At 57.9% G+C, this 15,149-nt stretch overlaps 2 protein-coding genes across 2 annotated transcripts in view; one reads left to right on the top strand and one right to left on the bottom strand.

The window, feature by feature from the left end:
• CDH23 (cadherin related 23) overlaps positions 1-15,149 on the bottom strand; it is a 392,002-nt gene that overhangs the window by 81,508 nt on the left and 295,345 nt on the right. The window contains 3 exon segments of the mRNA XM_034663592.1: positions 3,271-3,419; positions 4,298-4,358; positions 13,148-13,296. Coding sequence (XP_034519483.1) covers positions 3,271-3,419; positions 4,298-4,358; positions 13,148-13,296 — 359 coding nt within the window.
• C6H10orf105 (chromosome 6 C10orf105 homolog) lies at positions 8,050-13,169 on the top strand. Its single transcript, XM_034662650.1, has 2 exons — positions 8,050-8,193; positions 9,658-13,169. Exon 2 carries the CDS (start codon positions 9,663-9,665, stop codon positions 10,032-10,034), a length of 372 nt encoding a protein of 123 aa, XP_034518541.1. The 5' UTR covers positions 8,050-8,193; positions 9,658-9,662; the 3' UTR covers positions 10,035-13,169.

Below are 15,149 nucleotides of genomic sequence, written 5' to 3'. Positions count from 1 at the left end.
AAGAGTGTGCAACACAACGTCACATGTGCTCACCAGCACTCACGGCGGGCTGCAGCACAGACAATCTGACGGCACTAATACGGGGTTTCCGATTGATCACCGCCTTTGGGATCAGCCCTGGCTTCTCTCCTGGGCTTAGCTGGGAATTTGCTGGAGAAGTGAGGGGGCTTCTGTAGCAGAAATGGTGGTCTGACCAGTGCAGGACTTTCGTGGGGGGAGGGGGTAACAGTTAGAGGGAGGAGAGGCATATGAGGGTAAAGGCTTCTCTATCTTCCAGCTCTTGGGGTTCCTTGCAGCCCTGTTGTGTCATCACATTTTCATGTCCAGACACCCAGAACCCACTATGCAAACTAAAGTGCCCACCCCAGAGCACAGCTGTTCTACAAGCCGGAACCTTCTAAGTTTGGCTTCACCAAGAACTTGGCTGGAAGATCCTGGGTGGGGTGGGTGTGGGGGGAATTTGCATGGACGAATTTCGGGAACTCTCTTGCTGTAAACAGAAACTAACCATCCATCTTTCAAAACTGCGAGCCTTCCCCTTCCTGAGTCTGCTTGTCCAACTGGCCTCTACTCCAAGGGTTGAGGGGGCACAAACGGGGCCAGTCTGCCAGGATGAGAAGGAGGAGGGGGGTGGCATGGGGTCGGGGCGGCTCCACGCCACGATCCTCTTGTCAGTTTCAGCCTTGTTTTTAGCAGCAGAGACATAAGAGGCATAATGGTGTGTGGTTTGCAAACCTGAGAGACACAGATGTACAGGAAACACACAGGTCTGCCAAGTTCTTATAAGCGGGAGGGCTCAGCTACCGAGCTCCTGGGCCCCCCGGAGGAGCAGCCCCACTGCCTGTGTCGTGCCGTGCCCTCCAGTGGGGACAGGGCAGGAGACGCGTGTGCGTGCACATGCATGCTTGCAGGGTGCACGTGAGGCCCCCAGTCTCTAGGAGGGCCTTTCACGCCATGCTCCTGGGCCCTCATCTATGCTGTCCCTGGTCTCTAAAGCAGGAACTGGAGGACATGGATGGTCCCCAGAAGCCATCGGCAAATGATGCCGGGGCAACGCTGGAGTCCCCACACTGTCTTCGGGGAAGTCCCCAAGTTTCTTGGGGTTCAGAGATGTGTGAACTGTGTCCTACAAAGGCTATGAAGCCTCTGCCCTGGGTGCCAGCTCCTAAATTCCCATCTTAGAATGACTCAGGGTGGTAGGCAGTGGACTCTGGGCTCTGAAGGGCCTGTATGTGAGGCAGCGGAGTGTACGGATTGAGAGGGCAGACCTGCGTGGACGGCTTGGGTGTGAAGTCCAGCTCTACCCTTACTGCTATGTGACCCTACACACGGTGGCCAATGCCTCTCTGCCTCAGTCTCCTCCTCTATACAATGGATATGAAAACAGTGCCTACCTCGTAGGACTGTCATGAGGGTTAAGTGAGTTCAAGGGCATAAAGCACTTAGAAAATGCCTGGCAGAGAGTAATTACCACGTGAGGATTTACTATCCTTCAGGGTTCATGGGGAGAGAAGCAAAGGAGCGTGGGCAAGCAGGCGTGCTTCCCAGCCCCCCACCCCCACTGACCGGCCCAGCCCGGCTTCCATCTCTTTTATGCTGTATCCTGGCCCACTGCATACCATTTTGTTTCAAAAGGTCTGTGGTTAGGGGTGCCTGGCTGGCTCAGTGGGTGGGGCATGCCGCTCTTGATCTTAGGGTTGTGAGTTCGAGCCCCACGTTGGGTGGGTGGAGAGATTACTTAAAAATAAAATCTTGAGGGAAAAAAAAAAGTCTGTGGCTAAAAAACGCTTGCAGTCACAAAGTCAAGGCTGATAGGAGCAGGCCCTGGAGAGAGGTGCCCACCTGCTCCTGGGAGGATGGGGAGAACAGGGGCCTCAGGGAGGGCTATAATTAGGAAGCTTAAAGTCTAGGTAGCCAACCCAAGCTCCACTGACGTCCGTCCCTCCGTGACCTGATGTGGGCCCCACAAAGAGCGTGCTCTGACGTGGGCACACTCATCAGCAGGTAAGCAATTCACGGTCGTGCAGGGGAGCGGGGCGGTGTGGGGATGTCCCGGCGCACATTCAGGTAACTGAGCGTGAACTGCCCTCCCAGGTGCCCCTGAGTCATCCCAAGCAGCCCCAAGGTGTAAACGCCCCAGGGATCTGACCCCCCTCAGCCATCCCGCCCGGGCACATCTCACTCCAAGGGGCAGCTGTAAAGACCCAGCCTGCTCTTTCCATCTCCTCCTGCAAAGCCGAGGGGGCGCCAGCAGGAGATGGGCCAAGGCTGAGTCACCTACTCTCCAGCACCTCCTGCGTGCTGATGACCCGGGCGGGCTTCTGTTCATTGTTTCCAGCCTGGGGAAGGAGTGGGGTAGAGATGGGGCTGATAAGCAGCTCGCTTTGCTCCACTCAGTCCTGGGTAAAAGTCCCTGCTTGCTCCCCACCCCGGCTTTTCCTATCTTCCTCCTACTCTTCACCTCTGGGGCCTGACTCACTTTCCACCTGGTTCCGGGGAGGGGGCTGTGAGCTGCTGAGTGTGCAGTGGGGGGAGGGTGGGGTGACCTTGAGAGGTTACCTCAGCCAGCCCCTGCCCCTGGGCAGAAGAGTGCCTAAACCAGCCCAGCCAGTAAGCGTATCTGTGTGTCTACTGTCCACCCATCAGGAAGATGAAGGTTTAATTTGATTTCAGCCACATGGGGCAGAGGCGCGAGGTAAGTGAGGGTGGGCAGAAAAGAATACATTTGACGGGACAGCTGGGAGTGGTAACTGGAATATTTTGGGGACACTTTCAATGGAAAGTGCGCTGAACTGAGACTTGGGAGACCGGGCTCAAGTCCCGGTTCGATCACCAGCGACCCCTCCGTACTTCAGTTCCCTCAGTAAAACCCCGTTGGCACCATCTCTGTCTCCAAGGTCATATTGGTGAGATTTCCTTGTGAATGGTGTGGGTAGAGGGGTTCATCCTGTAAGGACACCTCTGTCATCCCTTAGGACAGACATCGGTATCACTGACCCCCTTCCACATCTGGAGAAACTGAGGCTCAGAGCAAAAAGACACGGCCAAGATCCCAGGCTGGGCTTCGGCATCCCCTCCCGCAACCGTAGCCCCAGGTCAGTCAGCACCTAAACCAGAGGTGGCCTGCCCCCATCGGGCCCCTGCTGGTGGCCGGCTCTGTGCCAGCGGTGGTCTCGGCCCACCTCCGAGGCCGCCGCCGAAGGGTCCGCAGGGCTTCTCGTGTTGCTGACCGGCTAGGCGCAAGCCCCACCCCGTGGCCCAGCCTCTTACCCTGACAGAGCTCCGCATGGGGCCCAGGTCATGGTTGTAAGCCTCCACTGTGAGCACGTGGGAAGAGTTCCGCTCTCGGTCCAGGGGCCGGGGCCCTCGCATAAGGAGCCCGTTGCTGACGTGGATCCGGAAGTTGTTGCCATGGTTACCTGCATGGAGGGACAGAGGAGATGCATGGGCTCCGGCCTGGAGGAAGACATAGGGGGCTCATGGCATAGTGGGGGGGAGAAGTGGGGGTGCCCAGACCCCCAGAATTCTGACCCTGCCCAGAGGTCTTGGGAGCCTGACCGAAGCCCACGATGGCAAGAAGTCATCTGTCTCGTGTTGCCCTGGCCTGCAGGATTTGAGGGAGAAGGCAGGAGCCCACCTGTACCCTCCTTATGGGAAGGCTGGGGGTCCCCTGACAACCCCATACCCAGACGTGTCAGGGGATTCAATATGTCAGAAAGATCTGGGGCACCACAAAGAGAGGAGCCAAAACCCATTTCTTTGTGGGGGGTTGAATTGAGGGTTTTGGGTACGTCTTTGGGCTAGTCCAGTACCCATTCTGTCATCTTGGGGTAAGAGCGTTCTGATTTTCCTTTGGGGATCCAGCCTGCTCCACTCTCAGTCCAGGGGCTTTGTGTCAGGGTGATCTGACCCTGATTCCCAGGGGGGCAGTTCAGCAGATTCTAGTCTCTGGCCAACAGTCATTGGTTCAGGGATGGTCCCACGCAATATGATGGGCCAATGACCATCTCCGGGGGGCTCACTGCGGGGAGCGGCCCTCCCCCAAGGCCCCCCCGGTCAGGGTGATATTCCATATGAGGAACATTAGGAGGATAGCAATCAAATGCAGCGCGTTCCCTTAAACACCCAACTTGGTGCGAGTGATCGGGGAACGTCCGTTTCCTCCCCTTGCCCACCCGTGCGTATGGCGCGTCGGGCTCCCTTGGCCTCACTGCCCAGACTCCTGGCAGCCTGGAGAAGCCCCGCCACCCTGAGGGCAGGAGCGCCGGCCCTCTCCGCCCTAGGGCAGCCCACTCACCATGAAGGATGCGGTACCACACACGCCCGAACTCGCCCTCATCTGCATCTGTGGCTTTCAGCTGAGGGAGAATGAGACACGCGGTCACTCCTAGCATTCCACCCCACAGGGCGAGAAGACCTTGTGTGAAGCCCCTCTCCTGCTGTCACACCACCCCCAGCCCACCCGGCACAACCCAGGGTTTCCCACAGAAGCCGGGGGTCTGAGAGAGAAGGACACGTCTGTCTGTCTCGTCCCCTACGAGGACACCCATTGATGGCTCTCTCCTGCCCTGTATGGCAGGGGACCTGCCATCTCTGCTCCTTGATCCTCCACCAGGGTCCTGGGGAGGATGGGGGAGCAGGTGGGTGATGGCATGGTAGCTCTCTGGATCTGGGCTCGACGAGGTCAGTCCATAGGAACCCACTTCCCTCCTTCAGCCTTTTGAGCTCCCCGGAGCCTCATCTGGGGGGCTGGATTGGGTGGCTGCTTCTTGCCCACAATTTCCTGGTCTGAAGCCGTTCTGGCCACACTGAGTCCCAGCCACTTCGCCGAAACCCAGAAATCCCACCTCCCACCGGGTGGCTTTATCTTCAATCGCCCACACATTCGCTCCAGTCTGGTTTCAGACCACTCTCCACCCCGTCCCCCCACCGCCCGTCTTGCTTGGCTGTGTCTCAGGCTCACGCACGGTCTCTGGTGGAACTTGGGGCATGCTGTTCTCACTCAGAGACACTACGCCGTGTTTTCCCTCTTCACACGGAGTCCAGCCTTGAGGCTGCTGGCAGAGTCAAGGTTGGCCCCAAGGCGAGTCCTCTTAAACCAAGAACCGAACACCTACTCTCCCCACTATACACCTGAAGTGAGTAGAGAGATTGCTCCCCTGGAAGGTGATGCAGGAAGTCTTGACACCGCGTGGCTGGGAAGTCCCAGGGCCTCGGGATCTTGTCTCGATTGGTGGTGAATTGCTTTGTGATGCCCTGGACCTCTCACTTCTTCTGGATCTGCCCTCTTCTCACCGCCTCTCACTGCAACCCTGTGGTACGCACTGGGGCTGCCATGTTCTTATGGACCATGGCCAGCAGTGACTGGTCCGGGAGAAGGTACCTGACAGAGACTGGGTCAATCTCATCCTTCGCTGCAATTTTGGATCTTGGGCCCAGAGAAAGAGCAAGTCCATCTTCCAACTGGTGAGAACGGAGACTATGTGAGCTCATCTCCTCGCCAGCTCTGCCCCAGCCGCACGGATCTCCTGACTACTTCTTGAATGCCAAGTGCGTGCTGTTTCCCCCACTGGCCAGCTCTCCCCCAGGTATCGGCATGCTCACTCTCTCATGTCCTTCAGATCTCTGCTCAAATGCCATCTTCTCGTCCGGCCTTCCCTGAGCCTTCTATGTGGAATTGCATTCCACACTCCAGCACCTAGGCTGTCCCCACCCCCACCAGCTGCTGACATACTGCATCCTTGCTTAGTGTCTATATTCCCACAGAAGACGGGCCTTTGTCCACTGCTATCTCCCCGGTCTCCAGAACAATGGCCCTGGCACTGTGCCCAGTGTGTTGTATTTCTGGGTCCTTGGAGGGGTTCCTTGAAGGGGAAGCTGCTCAAGACTTAGGCTCCTCTGCAGGGAGCTGGCTGCTGGGGAGGCTGCGGGGACACTCTGGCTTCCGGGAAGAAAGAAGGCTGGGGGAAGGGCGGGCGTGTGTGTGTGTGTGTGTGTGTGTGTGTGTGTGTGTGTGTGTGGTGTGGGGAGGGCTGGAGAGCCACCACCTGGAGGGGCTCCAGGAGCCCACCCAAACTATAGGAGCAAGCCATGGCTGTCCCTCAATCCTGTGCTTTCTGCCCTAAGCTCTCTCGGACCTTTGAAAATGTCTCTCACCCCTCACTTCTGCAGCCAGACACCTTCAAAGGGCAGGTGCTTTCCTGGGAAGCTGAGGGCAAGCCTGGAAGGTGAGGGGCCCAGAGACGCAGGAGGGGAGGAGGGGCCCGGGGTGTTGCCAGGGCTTCTCCCTCTGCTGCTGGGCTGCAGCCCCTCTCCCCTCTTCCCTCACCCGGGTAACCCGGAGGCTGGCAGGCACTGAATAGCAAGCCGCTGGCTGCCGACCATACCATTCAGACACCCGATGGGGGAAGGTAAGAGCTGCTGCAGAGACCGGGAAACCCTCCCCATGGCTCCCCAGTGCCTCCACCCTGGCCCCTTCGAGGGCTCCAAGGAGACAGGCTGGAGTGAGGCCCTGGGAGGGCTTGGGAGCTACCGGGCTCCTCTGCATGGCTCCCCTCTCCCTCTGCCCAGTCCAGTTGCCATCCCTACCCTCTTGGCTGTCCCCTCCCCCAAGGCAGGGCCAAAACTCTCCCAGACAAAGCCAGGGCTAGCTGAAGAGTAAGTGAAGACGGCCCGCTCTGCCCGGCCTGGTTGGCTGAAGGGCACAGGGCACGGCAAAGTCCAGGGCAGGCTGGGGTCACGGTTGGCACCTGCTGCTCCTTGACCCTCCTGTGGACAGCTAAACGACCTTTCTACCCAGCTTGGGACTGCTGAGCGCTGGCTCTGAGGTCAGTGCTCGGGGGACTACAGGAAAAGGCTTGGTGAAGAAAGTGGGGCCAAACCCTTGCTGGGGTACTCTGGGGAGGATGTGAGGGTGCACTCAGATCTGGGGAATCCCTCTGCTTTTGTAGAGAGTGGAAACGGCCCAGTGAAGGATAGTGACTAGCCCAAGGCCACACAGCAACATGTATTCTGAGGCTAGTCCCTCTGCTCCAGCAGGCACTGCATTACGGAGTTCCAAGGAAAGAAAGAAGGTTCTAGACTGAACTTGCTATGTCTAGAGCAAGGCCTGCCAGTGTGCCCTGGGCTTGTGGGCAGGGAGAAGCTTCAACTGCCCTTAAGACTATCCTAGCGCTGGTCTGATGGAGGCCTCTTTTCCCTGCAAGCAGCTGGCTCTTGGAGGATCAGAGGGGCTGCAAAGGGACCTGTGTGTTCCAGGGCGGGTGGCTTGATATTTTCAAGCGCTTTAGAATCTCTTGCTTCCGAGAAAACTACAAAAATGCTAATTATAACCTCATTTATCTTTTTATTAAAGTGCTTGTCCAGGGACCGAAGACTGGACCAGCTTTGCTAGCCCGATCGGATCTCCAGATCCATGTGAGGGCCTTGTGATAATATCAGGGCTAACAGGATTGAGACGCCTCCCACTTCTGATCGCCCTTTTCTCACTCCCAGCCAAATGCTGTCCAGAGGAGGATAGAGGACCAGTTTTCTCCCTGTGGGAGATGGTGGTGGGCACACCCCATCCCTCTCCATGCTCATATTCAAGGGCGGGCCAACCCACGTATGGCTGCCCAGCCAGAGTGCTTTCTAGGCCCAATGCCTGAAAGGCAGAGGCTGTGGGCAGCTAGACGGGCTTCAAAATTTCCAGCTGGGAGCTGGGAGGGGTCGTGTTCTGACTGGAAACTCTGGAAGGAGTGGTGGCAGGGAATGGGTGGGAGGTGGGGGGGGTGCCCTGGATGCCCTAGTTGGCTGGGCGGAGGGCGAGGCTGCAGGCAGGAAGGAGGCTGAGCACAGGGAGCCGGGAGTGAGGTCCTGCCGCTGCTGGTGAGTGCCTGGGGTGGGGATGGGGGCTCCAGAGGGCGGGGGCAGGGTGGCCCCTCTCTGGTCCCCACTGCCTGCTGACACAGACTCTGCAGCCCACGTTCAGAGGCTTGGCATGACTCCGCTGAGTGCCATGCTAGAAACTCAACTGAAAGCTTATTCTAAGCTGCGAGCTGGGGGAGAAGGAGGGCAACTTGCCGTCCCCCATCACAGGAAAGTCTCCAAGGTCAAAGAGAAAGAAATGGTGGTTTTTTACTAAGACCCTCTTTGGGACTTCCTGTCCTGTGTCTGTAGAAATCAAAGGTCATCCACGCTGGCCTGAGACTGGAGGTATGCCTGTATGTTTTGTGTGGCTTGTTCTAGCGTTCTAAATATTTGAAAATTCATTTCAAATTTTTGGGGGGTCAAGTTTGTTTACTTTGCAGTATATCCTCCCTTCCCTGCCCCTCTCTTGGTTTAACCAAATTTGAATCAGTTGTCAATATTTAAACATCAGGGACATTTGCCTGAAAAATCCAGATTTCTGGCTTCTCTTGGGGAACTGGAAGGGCTGACCACACTGGGCCTGTTCCATCAGCCTGGCCGAGGCACCCCCACCTCCGCGAGGGGGCTCTCCGCATAGACCTGCCACCAGCCCTCTGTGGTCACTCGTTACCAATCGGTCAGGCTCTATGGGTATTTTCTTCTGCAACCCCAGACATGCTGAACCAGAAGCTCAGTCTGATTTTCCATCTCCAGAGATCCTCTGCTGAGGTCCCTTTAGTGGAATGGTCATGAGTGATAACAGGTGACTGGTGTCTGGGGGGCGTTCTGAGCCCCACCTTGTCAACTCTGTAGCTCTCTTTATGGATTATTTGTCACCTGTTCTAGGAGCGGCTCAGTGATCCCAGAGGACTGGGAGCCATAGGGCCAGGAGTCTGGAAACCTTGTTCCGGCCTTCGCTTGGCCATGGCTCACAGTGTGGGTTTGGGCTTGGCCTTCCCTTATTTGGGTCTCAGTTTCCTTACTTGTCATGGGAGCAGGCTGGGCTGCAGTGGGAAGCAACAACAGGAATGCCCAAGGGACCAGGCAGGTGAAATAAGGTGCGTAGTGGTCCTGTGGGGGAGTATGGTGATCTGGGGGCCAGATCTGTCTGAAGGGGGCAACTGCTGCTCAGCCTCAGCTTCTGGGTGCCAGGAGGCAACTGGCCCTCTGTTGCCATTGTCGAAATTCTGGAATTTCAAGAGAAGCCAGATATCTAGATATTTATGTGAAATCGCTTGGGTTTTAAAAGTCTGTGACTTCAAATATTCACAATTAATTGAAATTCATAAAAACACTAGAACGACCCAAGAAACACACCTGTAGGCCACCAGTTTGCAGCCCTGACGTTAGATAATCGTCAGGGTCCTTGCCAGTGGCAGCATCCTGTAACTGATGACTCGTTCCAGGTCAGAGAGCAACCTATTGATGGAGTTGGTTGTATGTTCCCAGGTTGTCAGGTGTAAGACTATTGTAATTCATGAGAACTGATTTTTCAAGGCCAAGAGGCATTACCCTCCTGTCTCCTCTGTGGCAGGTGGGCAGGGGATATAGAAGAAAAATGACCTGGGTTCAGGCCCAGCTCCATCCCTTTCTGCTGTGTGACCTGAGACTTGTCAACCTCTCTGGTCCTCACTGTTCTACCCTGTAAAATGGCCATGATGCTGTCCGCAGCTAGCTGAGCAGCACCCGGCTCCCATCAACGTGCCCTTCCTTCCCTTGCCCTGGGTCCAGCTGCATTGCCTCTGAGCTCCCGTCCCCTTCCTGTTGCAGGAGCCATGAGCACACAGGGTCCCAGCCCCCTCGCCTTCCTCACAGCTCCTGTCACGCCCGGCAGCCCCACAGAGGCAGCTGACCCCCTCCCCATGCTCATCGCCCTCGCCTGCATCTTCCTCCTGCTGGCCAGCTGTCTGCTGTTCATGACCCTCTGCAAACCGGCCGCACTAGACCCGACCCAGCGCCGGGCTCGGGAGTGCATGCCCCACCACCCCGGGAGCCCCAGCGAGCCGCAGCTCAGGCTCTGGAAGCGACTGGGCTCTCTGCGCCGCTCCCTGCATAGTTTCCGCCGCGGCAGACCTGCTCCCCGACGCCCCCTGCCGGGCTGTGATGACGGCCGTGACTGTGACTGCACCGAATCTACCAAGATGTGACCGGGTGGCCCCGCCATCCAGGACCCACCTGCGGACCCGCCTGCCTCGGACAGAGCCTGGAACCTGGGGCTGCCGAAGGACGTGGGCCACACATTCAGCCCCAGTGGTCCCGTGTCCCTGGGCCCGTGGCCTTTCCCAGAGACAGCCCTGAGAGGAGAACCTGGCTCTCTGCGGACCCTCTAGTGGCTGCCGGCTGAAAGACTGCTGGGCCGACTTCGGGGCCAGAGGGGACAACATGGGGCCCCTAGTACCGTCCTCTGGCAACCAGGCACCAACCACCTCCGGGAAACAATGACCCTGCTTCTCAACAGAAGTCTCGCTCACCCTCCCAGGTGCCAAAGCCCAGCCTGGATTCCAGTTTGAGCTGCCAAATGGCCAAAGGTTCCCTCCAGTCAAATGAAATACTGTGCCCACATGGGGGGCAAGGTAATGTCTTGCCCTCTGTGCCAACTCAGTGCCCAAGGCAAGAGGAAAGCCAGGGACCCCTCTCCTTGGAATTCCTGGGCCCCACCAGCATTCGCCTGATAATCCCTGGGAGCAGTCAGCACCCTCGTGGTGGGCGAGATGCCTGGGTGCCTCCTGGGAGGAGGGCAAGCAGGAGGCTTCCAACACTGCCCAGCCAATCGCCATCTTGACAGCCATCTTGGTGTCCCCCCTTGGAGGTGCTGACGTTACAATGGACCAGGAAGGGGCTGAGAATGGGTTAAGGAGCTCCTTGAGATGTCAGGACCCGTGTTGTGTCAGAGTGGAGGGAGGCATTGCCAGAAGCTAGAGGTGATGCCACCTGGGCTCTGAGGACACGCCATAGTGCTCCTGCCCCACCCAGGGCAGGGGGCATCCTCCCTTTGGGGTAGGAGGGTCCAGACCTCTCCAGGACAGCACCCCAGGTTTGGAGCACACGAGGTCTGCTGAGTTTTTGGCAATTACATCATTGACTGGCTACCTGTCAAAGCAATCCCACCCTAGAGCGGACTTCTCAGCATTCCAAACCCCCAAACTCTACCCAGGGCCGTGGCTGTACACTCTGGGGCCCAGATTTGGAGAGTGGACAGAGGGGTTCTGAGCTGTCTACCTCCTGCTCCCAGAGGGTCAGCTGGCCAGGGCCGCCTGGTGCCCTGCCACAGGGCTGCCCCAGCCCCCCTGCTGTGACTCACGGTGCAGCCAGCCAGGTCTTCTCAAAGAGGGAGCTCCAGCTTTGCCACTTCTTCCCAACCGTTCCAGCTCCAGAACCATCCCTGGTTCCCAACTGCTGGCTAGAGAAAGCCAGAGCTCTCTAGTCTGACGTTCAGTGCCCTGGGAGCTGGCTCCAAACTATCCTTCCAGCCTTATCTTGATCGAAGACTCCAGACAAACTGAACTTCCTGCCCTCCCCAGGCTGTGGCTTATGCTGTGCAAGGCACCCCCTCCGTGAGGCCACCTTTGCTCTCCAGCTGAAAGCCACCTCCTGCCTGGAACCAGCCCTACTCTTCCCATCTCTCAGAGGGAGGGCAGAGATCACTTCCTCTCGGCGGTGTGGGTGACCCACATCTATGTCCCCTCCTTCCTACGGGCCTGGAAGCTTGCACGGAGTGAGACTACGTCCAACCTCTCACAGGCACAGCTCCAGGCACAGAAGTATGAACGTCATCTCGATTTCCTGAGTGAAGGGTGGCCCATCTCAGCGTGTCCCCACTCCCAAAGCTTAAGAAGTCCTGGGGGGGGGGCATCTTCTTCCCTCACATGCCCCTAGACAGAATCTTTGTCTCTGGGCATGGTGGTGAGCTGAGGCTCACTGTACCTTCGAAGAGTGAGGCCACCTTGGCCAGAAACTTCCAGGGCCTTGGAGAAGTCACTAATACCTGAACTTCTCCCTTAGAAATAGGGAGAATCGGGGCTGCCCTGTCTCACTCCTGGGCTCTAGGATTTCAGGCTGTGTCATGTCAGGTAAAGAGAAACCAATTCTTCAGGTTTAGAAAGAGGGGCAGGCCTCATTCCACAGACATTTGTTACCCTCTCCCCTTCTAGCTTGTTAACTTTGTCCTGGTTCCCTTCCCAGGGCCTCCTGACACACCCCAGGATGAATCTGGCCCACAGTCACAGGCCCAGCACTGGGTGCTGTCTTCCTGGAGACCAGGGCTGGGGGCAAGGCTTCCCGGCGGGACTGAAGGAGACACGAAAGCTGGGGATGGACAGGGGGACCCTCGCAGTGCTGGCCATACTCCCAGGCATGTCCCCACTTTGGTCCTGGGAGACGGTTGGTTAATGGGGTGGCCGATGTGAGGCTAGAGGAGAAGCTGAGCCCCAGAGGAAGCTCAGGGCTTCCTCCTTCTAGAACCGGCCCCGGCCTCTGGTATATCCTTGCAGTTTCCTGGACTCTTCGGGCCTCTGGAGTCAGAACCCTGCTCCCAGCCCATTTCCTGCCAGGCCCCCGGCCCCGACGCAGGGAGCTGGACATGCTTCCAGCCCCTCCCGATCCTGGGAGCCTGCCCCAGTGGACAGGCCCAGATTTGCTGCGTTTGGCTCAGCGTCCGCCTCCACAGCTGGCGAAGAGGGTAATCCCGGCCTCCCTCCCCACCCAGCAACGGAGGCGTCCAGGGCCAGCTGGGGGAGGGCACCCGAGCCTCCTTTTCAGGTCCTCCCCTTTCTCCCTTGGAGACTCATAGCCGTCGCTCCTGCTCCCTGGGCAAAGGAGCTCTTTCTTCTAGTGCCTGTTTACTTCCCAAGAAGGGAGCTTTGGCCAAGGGCCCCATGAAAGCCTCTCTGTTCCGGGCCTCGGTGGGCCCTGGCTGTCTCCCCTCACCTCCTTTCCGGGAAAATGTGACAGCTCCATCCCCTTGCTGCTTTGAAAGGCCCTCTGGGTGGTGTAGGGGAAGAGGAGAGGGCTTTGGGGAAAGGAGGGAGGCGAGGCCTTCCTTCTGTTTTTGGGGGGAGCCGGGGTGCTGTTGTAGGCAACAGAAACTAAAGGCCTGCTCTCCCCAGGAGGGAGGATGGCACCTGGCTACTTTGGGGGCAGCCGCTGGACCCTCTCCTGTTTCTATCCCTCCACATGGCATCCAGGCCACGATGACACACCGAGCCTGTATGCAGCCCTGCCCCCAGCCCACCAGCTGCCCCAGGGGGCTACGGCCACCTGCCTGCATGATGCTGTGTCCCTCAGGGATGTCCTCGGGGACGCTGGCCTCATAGCTGCTCTGCAGAAAGATGGGCCGGTTGTCGTTCACGTCCAGGACGGTGATGAACACGGTGGCCGTCCCCGTGCGCCGCTTACCTACGGGGCCGTTGTCTGTGGGAGTCAAAGGCGGATGGGTCGTTAGCAGCTGCCTGACAGGCAAATTCCCTGGGCGTGTATCCTGTTCATCCCACCCACTCTGCCCTTTGCGAGGGGTGGCTCTTTCCCTTTCTAGATTGAGAATAGCACTAACGAGGCCTACCATGTCCCAGGCGCTATTCTAACTCATTCAGTCCTCACAGGAAGCGTGTGAAGTAGGTGCTGTTATTATCAGCCCCATTTTACAGAGAAGGTCACTGAGGCACAAAGCGGTTCCTTGGTGGCCCCCAGAACATAGACCCATGTCAGGTCCCTGGCAACATGTGAGTGCAAACTCATTAGGAAAAAGTGTCTTTGAAGATGTAACGAAGTTAAGAACCTGGATCTGGGGTATCCCGGACTGTCTGCGTGGGCCACAGACCCAATGACAAGGGTCCGTAAGAGAAAAGGGCAGAAGGAGATCTGATTCAGAGAGAAGGTCATGTTAAGTCAGAGGCACAGACTGGATTTTGCAGGCACGAGCCAAGGAACACTTAGAGCCACCAGAAACCGGAGGAGTCAAGGAGGGGATCCCCTCTACAGCAGAATGCAGCCCTGCTGACGCCTTAATTTTGAACTTGTGGCCTCCAGAGCCATGAGGAAATAAATCCCTACTCTTTTAAGCCACCTGGTTTGTGCACTTGTTATAGCAGCCCGAGGAGAAGGAAGCAGGTACGGAGGTCACAAGCCAACGGCGGGCCGGACGGGTGAGACCCGCGGGTGCACATGTGGGAGGGCCGACCCCGACGGGCAGCTCGGCTCTCTCCAGTCCACAGTGGACTGTCACCTCCAGTGACACGAGGTCTTCTGATCTCTCCAGAGAAACTGAGCATCTGAGCTTCTTTTATTTTTTTTTAAAGATTTTATTTATTTATTTGACAGAGATAGAAACAGCCCGAGAGAGGGAACACAAGCAGGGGGAGTGGGAGAGGAAGAAGCAGGCTCATAGCGGAAGAGCCTGACGTGGGACTCGATCCCATAACGCCGGGATCACGCCCTGAGCTGAAGGCAGACGCTTAACGACTGAGCCCCCAGGCGCCCCTGAACATCTGAGCTTCTACATAAAATCTCCTGGTTTTTCAATGTTCCCAGCTAATTGTCATTCTGTATGAAACAAGAGATAGGTCAAACACGCCTACAGGACAGAGTGGGCTTCTGGGCCCTGGGCACTCAGGGACATAAGTCCTGCTCGATTTCTAAGCCTAAGGCATCCAGGGGTTCTGCGCCTTCAGTTCCCTGCAGGACCTTCCCAGGGCTGGGGACGTGGCTCAGCCCCAGGGGCGGCTGTCAGGTTGCCGTCCCTGGAGGAAGGAGCGTGTGCCCTGTGCTACCTGTCCGGGTGAGGGTGGTCAGCCCAGGGAGGAGTACAGGTAGCTGGCGTTGGCTGCGGAAGAGGGGTGACTCCATCCTTCTTCCCAGGCCAGCTGACCACATGCTGGGGCGCAATTGCCTCTCCCGCGGTAGGTGATCTTGCCGTCCTAAGCTCCTCTCCAAGCCCAGCCTCCCACTGCCCTGGAGGTCCTGCTTACTTGGCCCCGCTGGGGACAGTATGAGCTGGCAGGCCCCATCCCAGGCCTGAGCCTGAGCCCTCTCCTCCTGCCAGATGCTTGATGCAGTGGGAACGAGGGGTCTGGGCATGGGTGGGCTGGGAGGGGCTGCTGGCTGGAAAGAGGGAGGCACAGAGAGCTCACTCCCTCTCCCCTGCAGCTTTACTGCAGATGTCGGACTGGGTGCTCCTGGGGCGGGGGCACAGGGCTCCTCACACCCTTCTTCCCATCCAGAGCCTTCACAGGCTCCCTACTGCCTAGAGACCAGAGCCCAAGTTGCTG

Source organism: Ailuropoda melanoleuca, chromosome 6 (genome assembly GCF_002007445.2).
Source record: "Ailuropoda melanoleuca isolate Jingjing chromosome 6, ASM200744v2, whole genome shotgun sequence".
Lineage (NCBI taxonomy): Eukaryota > Metazoa > Chordata > Mammalia > Carnivora > Ursidae > Ailuropoda > Ailuropoda melanoleuca.
Note: the sequence above shows the minus strand (reverse complement) of the source record. Positions and strands in the feature narration are given on the sequence as shown.